General features: G+C 40.9%; 1 protein-coding gene across 3 annotated transcripts in view; it reads right to left on the reverse strand.

Moving 5' to 3' along the window:
* The window catches only part of LOC133139455 (plasma membrane calcium-transporting ATPase 3), a 73,547-nt gene that overhangs the window by 32,151 nt on the left and 31,396 nt on the right, over positions 1-10,000 (reverse strand). For all 3 annotated transcript variants that reach the window (XM_061259011.1, XM_061259013.1, XM_061259012.1), the window contains exon 11: positions 1-203. This exon is cut by the window's left edge and continues 39 nt beyond it. In XM_061259011.1, coding sequence (XP_061114995.1) covers positions 1-203 — 203 coding nt within the window. The remainder of the gene's footprint in view (positions 204-10,000) is intronic.

A 10,000-nucleotide genomic window follows, 5' to 3' on the forward strand; every position in this document is an offset into this window, starting at 1 on the left:
CGGAAGGAGTGGTCGGGCAGCTGCAGCACGGTGCTCATGGACTTGCGCACGGAGTTGAAGGTGTAGACCTTGTACAGCTTCTCCTCTGGGATCTGCTCCCTGACGGGGGCGTAGTCCCTCCCCAGGTCCAGCACGAAGCCCAACAGGGAACACTCCGTCTTATTGCCCACCTGCTTCGGCAAGCCACCCTCCTTCTCCGGGGGCTGGAGACCGCAGAGTGGGGCAGAGACAAAAAACAGCCATGATGCACTGCAAAAGTGTCTGTCTTAACAAGTGTTTTAGTCTTGAGTCTTAAAAATAAATATAGTTTTAAAATATTTATATTTTTATAAATATATAGATATATTAGTTTTATATGTTTTAAGTTAACTCCTCAAGATTGTTTGACAAGTTATATTTTCTTTTTACCCCATTGAGGGTCAAACACTCAAACTGTCTCACTTCATTGGTAACATTTTTATGATATTTCATAAAAAAGCAATAGAAATAAGATTTTATGTAAAATTATAAGACTAACATGGTTTTTGCAGTGTAAGAGGAGAAGGGAAATGAGACGATGAGAATTATGACAGGATTGTTTTGGTTTGCAGTTTTAAAAAAGTTCATTTGAAAGGAAGGATGAGTAAATAACCTCCAGAAAAAGCAATGAGGGTAAAATGAACAAATAATAAGAAAAGCAATTTAAAAAAGAATTTGAAATTTACAACTGAATGCACATTATGGTTTGTGTGCAGTAGCATACAGCAGCATACTGCTGGAAAGATAGCTGCAAAACACTCTGACCCTGAACAGCTCTGTCAAACACTCTGACCCTGAACAGCTCTGTCAAACACTCTGACCCTGAACAGCTCTGTCAAACACTCTGACCCTGAACAGCTCTGTCAAACACTCTGACCCTGAACAGCTCTGTCAAACACTCTGACCCTGAACAGCTCTGTCAAACACTCTGACCCTAAACAGCTCTGGCAAACACTCTGACCCTGAACAGCTCTGTCAAACACTCTGACCCTAAACAGCTCTGTCAAACACTCTGTTCCTGAACAGCTCTGTCAAACACTCTGACCCTGAACAGCTCTGTCAAACACTCTGACCCTGAACAGCTCTGTCAAACACTCTGACCCTAAACAGCTGTCAAACACTCTGACCCTAAACAGCTCTGTCAAACACTCTGACCCTGAAAAGCTCTGTCAAACACTCTGACCCTGAACAGCTCTGTCAAACACTCTGACCCTGAACAGCTCTGTCAAACACTCTGACCCTGAACAGCTCTGTCAAACACTCTGACCCTGAACAGCTCTGTCAAACACTCTGACCCTGAAAAGCTCTGTCAAACACTTTGACCCTGAACAGCTCTGTCAAACACTCTGACCCTGAACAGCTCAGTGAAACACTCTGACCCTAAACAGCTGTCAAACACTCTGACCCTAAACAGCTCTGGCAAACACTCTGACCCTGAACAGCTCTGTCAAACACTCTGACCCTAAACAGCTCTAGCAAACACTCTGACCCTGAACAGCTCTGTCAAACACTCTGACCCTGAACAGCTCTGTCAAACACTCTGACCCCGAACAGCTCTGTCAAACACTCTGACCCTGAACAGCTCTAGCAAACACTCTGACCCTGAACAGCTCTGTCAAACACTCTGACCCTGAACAGCTCTGTCAAACACTCTGACCCTGAACAGCTCTGTCAAACACTCTGACCCTGAACAGCTCTGTCAAACACTCTGACCCTGAACAGCTCTGTCAAACACTCTGACCCTGAACAGCTCTGTCAAACACTCTGTTCCTGAACAGCTCTGTCAAACACTCTGACCCTGAAAAGCTCTGTCAAACACTCTGACCCTGAACAGCTCTGTCAAACACTCTGTTCCTGAACAGCTCTGTCAAACACTCTGACCCTGAAAAGCTCTGTCAAACACTCTGACCCTGAACAGCTCTGTCAAACACTCTGACCCTGAACAGCTCTGTCAAACACTCTGACCCTGAACAGCTCTGTCAGGATGACTCCATTGTGTAGCACTGGGGTTTGTTATCTTCCATTGCAGTACATGCAACTAAATAGCATACTATCAATGTACTTTATAAGGTTCAGTTCCAACAAGAGTATCTCTGGAACATAGTAGATATCTGCATTGTCCTGTTTTGTCATGGGAGGAGGGTATTTTCATGAAATCTTCAAGAATGCTTGCAAAGGTATGTTCAGAAACTGCTTTCCTACACTGGAGGACCTGACTGAGCCAACCAAGAGCACCAGAAGGTGGGGTTTTTTGAGAGTATGTCATATGTTCCAATCCACCAATAAAGCTTAGAAAAGTATTGGGATCCAAAACAATTATGTATTTGACCCAGTTATGACAGATATTTCAGATTTTTTGAATATGCTGTTTTTATGAACATTCAGTCTTAATAGAAGCAAGGCCCCCATGAACAACTAAACTTGAGGTTTACTGGCCTTCCTATAGATGGAGTAAAGGAAAGCCTGCCGATTTTGCATAGAAACTTACTAGCAATGTAATGTTTTTTGCCACCCAATATTGGCCTGAACATGTACAATTCCCATGCTGATTTGGAGCATCCAACTAGTAGCGCTAAATCAAAAACGTACCCAGCTTTTCAGCGAAATGCAACTTGATTCATTGGATGTATGGTCTGGAAATTCTGTGCCAATATCAATGCCAATGCTTGTTTGTCAATATTGACCTATAGTGGCTTCAGAAAGTATTTAGACCCATTCAATTTTTGCACACTTTATTGTGTTGTAGATATAATTTTAAAATAGATACAATTTCTATTTTGCCCATCAATCTACACTCAATAACCCATTAGCCTTTGAGACACAGATACAGACATCTTTGCAAAGCTTTAACTTTATTGACATTAATGAGCCATAGATCATCAAACTAAGAAGAAATTGGGGTCACAAGGACAAAGGTCAGTTCTGAGGTGGTTTCTCCCAGTAAACACTGCATTGAAGGGTGCTGAATGGAACAGTTAGGCATCAAACAAACACATGAAAAAGTCCACAGGAATTGGAGAGTCTACTGGATTCTTTAATGTATCTGTTTAATGACCAACTCCTTGAGCATATGACATTTCAAACTAATCTGTATGACACCCAAGCTGGAAAACTTTGTAGTCTTCCACTAAAGAGAGGAAGGTGTTCATGCCATCCTCATGGGGATTAATGAGACACCAGCATATTGTGATTACTGGTCCTCGTACGCACAGCTCATACATTTCCTCTCAGATGAGCCTCAGTCGATACCTTCATGCCAACACTCTCACGCCAGAGAGAGAAAGAGAGAGAGAGAGGGAGGGGATGGGAAAGGGGGCCTAGAATTACAAGACATTCAGGGACAAGAACAGCATCCCTCTCCCACTGATACCCTGATCTCGACCACTACGCTGATCTTCCTGATCTGCACCACTACGCTGATCTTCCTGATCTGCACCACTACGCTGATCTTCCTGATCTCCGCCACTACGCTGATCTTCCTGATCTCCACCCGTACGCCCTCTATAAACAATAAAACTAATTACCAAGAGGGAAAAGAATAGATGGTTTCTACCACTGAGGCTCAAAGGGCCATTTTGCAAATAAATCTACACTCAATAACCCATAATGACAAAGCCAAAACATGTTTTTAGAATTTTTTTCAGATTTATTAAAAATCAAAAACTTAAATCTCTCATTTACATAAGTATTTAGACCCTTTGCTGTGACATTACAAATTGTGGTCAGGTTGTGCATCATGTTTGCTTTAATTATCCCTGAGATGTGTCTAGAATGTGATTTGTTGTCCATCAGTGGCAAATTGAATTGATTGGACAAAGTTTAGAAAGGCACACACCTATGTGTATAAGGTCCCACAATTCACACTGCATGTCAGGACAAAAACCAAGCCATGAAGTGCAAGGAGCTCTCTGGAGACCTCTGTGATAATTGTGGCGAGGCATAGATCTGGGCAAGGATATAAAACCATTTCTAAAGTTTTGAGTGTTCCCAGAAGCACAGTGGCCTCGATAATTGTGAAATGGAAGAAGATTGGAACCACCAGGACTCTTCCAAGAGTTGGCCGTCAGGCCAAACTGAGTAACCGGGCAAGAAAGGCCTTGGTCAGGGAGGAGACCAAAAACCCAACGGTCGCTCTACACAGATAGGAGGACCTAACAGAAGGATGACCATCTCAGCAGCACTCTATCAATCAGGCCTTTATGGCGTGAGAGTGGCTAGAGGGAAGCCACTCTTCAGTAAAAGGCATATGGCCTCATTTAAAGGACTCTGAGGGCATGAGACAAAGCTGTAACTCCAAGCAGAATGTCTGCCAAACAACAGGCACTGCTCATCACCTGGCTAATACACCCCTGCGGTGAAACATGGTGGTGGCAGCATCATGCTATGGGGGTGCTTTTCAGTGACAGGGACAGGGAGACTTGAAGGAAGGATGAATGCAGCCAAATAAGTCCTTGAAGAAAACATGCTCCAAAATGCATGCGACCTCAGACTGGGGCGACAGTTCACCTTTCAGCACGACAATGACCCAAAGCATACAGTCAATGCTGTATACACAATGCTGAAGTGGCTTCAAGGAAGTCTCTGACTATCATTGAGTGGCCCCGCCAAAGCCCAGACTTAAACCCCATTGAACACCTATGGAGAGACCTGAAAAAAGCAGTTCACAGACGCTTGCCATCCAATCTGACAGAGCTTGAAAGGATCTGCCACAAAAAATGGGATAAACTACCCAAAATCCAGGTGTGCAGAGCTTGTAGAGACTTACCCTAGAAGACAAGCTTTAATTTCTGCCAAAGGGGCTTCTACATAGTACTGAATACGTATATAAATGAGAGATTTCAGTTTTTGCTAAACTTTCTAAAAACATGTTTTCACTTTGTCATTATGGGTTATTGAGTGTGGTTAATGGGTAAAAATGGCAATTTATCCATTTTAAATTAAATCTACAAAAGTGAAGGGGTTTGAATACTTCCTAAAGCCACTGTAAATGGAAATGCTGCCCATTTTACAACACAAATGGCAATTGCAACCAAACTTTCACAGACATGAAAGAAGTAGATGAGCACAGATATCAACTCTTGAAAAAAACAAACATTCTTAAGGCTTTACTTTCATGGCAAAAGTCGAGTGCGCAAGAAATACATTTGAAAGCAGAATTCCTCTTTCTCTGTACACACACTTAGATTTGGCTTGCTCGCACACGTATTTATTCTCTTCAGGTTCAAAATCATCCCCTCGCTCTCAAAATGTAGCTCTCTCATGCTAAGAATTAGCTGGAGTTCCAAAAACAAAGTGCCTGTTTAACCAATCAAATCATTACTGATCTCATTGGTTGGGGAAGTAAGAGGAATAGAATGATGGTCGTGTCGAGATCCCATTGGTGCATGCACAACATTGCCGTGATAGCCAGCAGATTTCATGAACTGAGCATCTTCCTCTCCTTCTCATTGTAAATATGGCCATTCAGCTGGAAATGTACGCTAGCTAGCTACCTTATGTTTGTGTACCTCGATAACATAACCAAGTTTGTCACTGGTACAGGCAGTAAATACCCAATATCTAGTAAGCCATTTTTACAGTGACAGCAGCTAGCCAACATGACCACAGTAAGGGAGAAAAAATGCAGGAGGAACTAATCAGAGTATATGTTTATGAATTGTATAGATTGATGGAGAGATATGATCATCTTTTCCAATCCCTAACAAGGAGAGTACTGACAGCTGAAAAAGAAGGGTATTAAATGTCTGTTTGGCTGTAGATAAATGTATCTCCTGTACCCTTACTGTAATACATTCATAATTTTCTGGGAAATACAATACATTAATTTTGAGAGCATCAGGATATACAGTCAGGTCCATGAATATTGGGACATCGACACAATTCTCATCTTTTTGGCTCTATACACCACCACAATGGATTTGAAATGAAACGAACAAGATGTGCTTTATCTGCAGACTTTCAGCTTAAATTTGAGGGTATTTACATCAGGTGAACGGTGTAGGAATTACAACAGTTTCTATATGTGCCTCCCACTTTTTAAGGGACCAAAAGTAATGGGACAAACTAACAATCATAAATCAAACTTTCACTTTTTAATACTTGGTTGCAAATCCTTTGCAGTCAATTACAGCCTGAAGTCTGGAACGCATAGACATCACCAGACGCAGGGTTTCATCCCTGGTGATGCTCTGCCAGGCCTCTACTGCAACTGTCTTCAGTTCCTGCTTGTTCTTGGGGCATTTTCCCTTCAGTTTTGTCTTCAGCAAGTGAAATGCATGTTCAATCGGATTCAGGTCAGGTGATTGACTTGGCCATTGCATAACATTCCACTTCTTTGCCTTAAAAAACTCTTTGGTTGCTTTCGCAGTATGCTTCGGGTCATTGTCCATCTGTACTGTGAAGCGCCGTCCAATGAGTTCTGAAGCATTTGGCTGAATATGAGCAGATAATATTGCCCAAAACACTTCAGAATTCATCCTGCTGCTTTTGTCAGCAGTCACATCATCAATAAATACAAGGGAACCAGTTCCATTGGCAGCCATACATGCCCACGCCATGACACTACCACCACCATGCTTCACTGATGAGGTGGTATGTTTTGGATCATGAGCAGTTCCTTTCCTTCTCCATACTCTTCTCTTCCCATCATTCTGGTACAAGTTGATCTTTGTCTCATCTGTCCATAGGATGTTGTTCCAGAACTGTAAAGGCTTTTTTAGATGTTGTTTGGCAAACTCTAATCTGGTCTTCCTGTTTTCGAGGCTCACCAATGGTTTACATCTTGTGGTGAACCCTCTGTATTCACTCTGGTGAAGTCTTCTCTTGATTGTTGACTTTGACACACATACACCTACCTCCTGGAGAGTGTTCTTGATCTGGCCAACTGTTGTGAAGGGGTTTTTCTTCACCAGGGAAATAATTTTTCTGTCATCCACCACAGTTGTTTTCCGTGGTCTTCCGGATCTTTTGGTGTTGCTGAGCTCACCGGTGCGTTCTGTCTTTTTAAGAATGTTCCAAACAGTTGATTTGGCCACACCTAATGTTTTTGCTATCTCTCTGATGGGTTTGTTTAGATTTTTCAGCCTAATGATGGCTTGCTTCACTGATAGTGACAGCCCTTTGGATCTCATATTGAGAGTTGACAGCAACAGATTCCAAATGCAAATAGCACACTTGAAATGAACTCTAGACCTTTTATCTGCTCCTTGTAAAAGAGATAATGAGGGAATAACACACACCTGGCCATGGAACAGCTGAGCAGCCAATTGTCCCATTACTTTTGGTCCCTTAAAAAGTGGGAGGCACATATAGAAACTGTTGTAATTCCTACATCGTTCACCTGATTTGAATGTAAATACCCTCAAATTAAAGCTGAAAGTCTGCAGTTAAAGCATATCTTGTTCGTTTCATTTCAAATCCATTGTGGTGGTGTATATGGACCTGACTGTAAATTGATATGTGTCATTGGTTTTAGGGTCGAGCTGGGTCAAAAGTAATGCTTTTTGATCCCGTTTACCCATTTCTATCTCTATTAATTTATTGAAATTATTAGAGATAGAAAAATGTCACAATTCTAATGATGCCATAATTTGTAGACTAATTTTTCAAACATTCAAACTTCTTCCTTTTTATGAATCTAAAAAGCGTCACATGACATAAGCCATGCTTATCTACGCTGGTGCGCACAGATAGCTTTCCCACTAGGACATATGTCTCTGTTGAAAAGAGACCTCACTGTGTCTTCATAATTGTAATTCTTGGCATTTTCCATAAACACAAAATGCACTATAAGTCATTGTAAAATATCACAGGACGAAAGTAATAATGTTGCTTTTGTCCCTCTATGGGACGTTACTTCCATCACCCCCTCTCCCCTGTTACTTCTCCCTGGAATCCAAGACTTGCTAGCATGAAACTTTAGACTTTTGCTATCATTTAGTCACTAGATGTGACTCAATGATGATCAAGAAGTTTAAAGACGTGTATTAAAACTTCGTTTTAACACAAAATCTAGCAAACATCAAGGCAAAAACCTGAAAAATGAATCACTGCAAATATACTTTTTAACCATTACACTGCACTCTGTGGAATGCCATTTTGTCCATGCTCAGAGGGGATCTAGACACAACCATCATTCTATGCCTCTTACCTACCCAACCAACGAGATCAGTAATGATTTGATTGGTTAAACAGGGACTTTGTTTTGGATTTCCGGCTAATTATTATTGGCTGGACTTTTGGCAGTTACGTTCCAGTTGAAAAGATTTGAGCGCGAGAGGGCAACATTTTGAGAGCGAGGCGATCAAGTTTTGAGCAGGAAGAGAATAAATCTGTGTGTGAGCAGGCCAAAAGACATGAGCCCCAAAGTTAGTCTCTTTATATCTTTGCATGTGAGTTTGGCTGGTAAGATTGATACATTAAAATAAAGAATAAATAAAAGATGTTCAGATTATTATGCTTAGGCTAATTTTAGAGCATGACATATTCACTTAATTTACAGCATCAGTGGGCTGGCTCTCTGCTGCAATCTGCTTCCTCATATTGCCCATAAGTGTTTTACCCTATAATTGGTTGTCCGACATTGTAAGGCGACACAGGTTTTACTGTTTGTGGGGAAACCTCAACTAAACCCACAACAACAAATACTCCTGACAGATAACAAATACCAGACTTAGCACGTTTCAGAACATAAATACATAAGTATTTTTTATTGAACTTGCAAGTTTACTGCATAAATCACACCACATACAGTTAGAAAAGGTTTTCAGCTACGTTTTCAACATGCAGTTTCCATTTCCATTAACCTGCCTGCTGCGAGAGGTTGAACCTAAATGCCTTAATCATCTGCAATATTCTACCTATTGTTTTATCTCCTTGTCAGTAGCTTATGAGAAGTAGCAGGATGCTAGAAAAAGTGATGTATGATCTGCTTGGCTTAACTATTAGTTCAGATCGTATGCAGACAACAGCAATCATATGAGCAAAACATAGAAGTACCGGTAAGATGTACAACCCACTTCAAGCACCAGTAATTAGCAGAAGAAAAAGAGCTGGACTTAACCTAACCATGCCATTGTAGCTGTGTAGATTACTTGGTAGAAATACAAGTGAATATGCTCTTTTTCTCCCATGGGGGTGACCTGGTTGCTCTCCATTAATAAAAGATTGATTAAAACCTATTGTAAATTGTGGTTAAAGGGATAGGCTATGAAAGAACAGTAGTGAATAGTAATGAATAGTATTTAACCCTCCTATTATGTTACCGCCTTTATGTTTGGGGTCAAATTGACCTCAACAGTTTAAATGAATGCAAAGTTATTGCAAAATAAAAAATGACACTTTGTGTGTTGCCTTCTTATTGTCTCCCAAATGATGAGCCTTGTATCCATAAATCTGAAAAATCTCATCTCATTTTAAGCGAAGGGGCAGGAAGAGAGTGTGGCACCTGTATGGGAAAGTGCCACCAGAATCATCCACAAACAAATCTCAGATAAAAATGGTTTAATATTTTCTGATATTTTATCAAAAGCCATGACAACACATGCAAAGTTGGCACAGGAGTTCTGAAAACAAAGCATTATGTTTATTGCATGTTTACTATTTAAAAAATCATACAGTATCAAGAAAAAGTTTGGTTTTAGTAGTAACTGTTTTTTTAAAGAGATATCAAACACAGAATGGGGCCAAATTGACACCAAACATAATAGGAGGGTTAGTATATTTTTGTAGATGGATAAAAGCGTTCAATAGGTTCCTCAGTTAAAGTTCATGTTTTGAATGCGTAGCAATATATACAAGTCTGTTTTTGTCAGATTTGAATGTACCTGAATACCTCCAAAGAGCTTAGGAGGAGAAAGTGGGCGATCTGAACTATCGGCTCCTATTCTGCTTTGGCCAAGCCGTATGAAAATGCCATGAGCATGCATAGTTACGTAAGTCTACTGTTCCTTTCTGAGAAAAGACAGAATACATTTCACAGCTT

The sequence above is a fragment of the Conger conger genome, chromosome 10, assembly GCF_963514075.1.
Source record: "Conger conger chromosome 10, fConCon1.1, whole genome shotgun sequence".
NCBI classification, from domain to species: domain Eukaryota; kingdom Metazoa; phylum Chordata; class Actinopteri; order Anguilliformes; family Congridae; genus Conger; species Conger conger.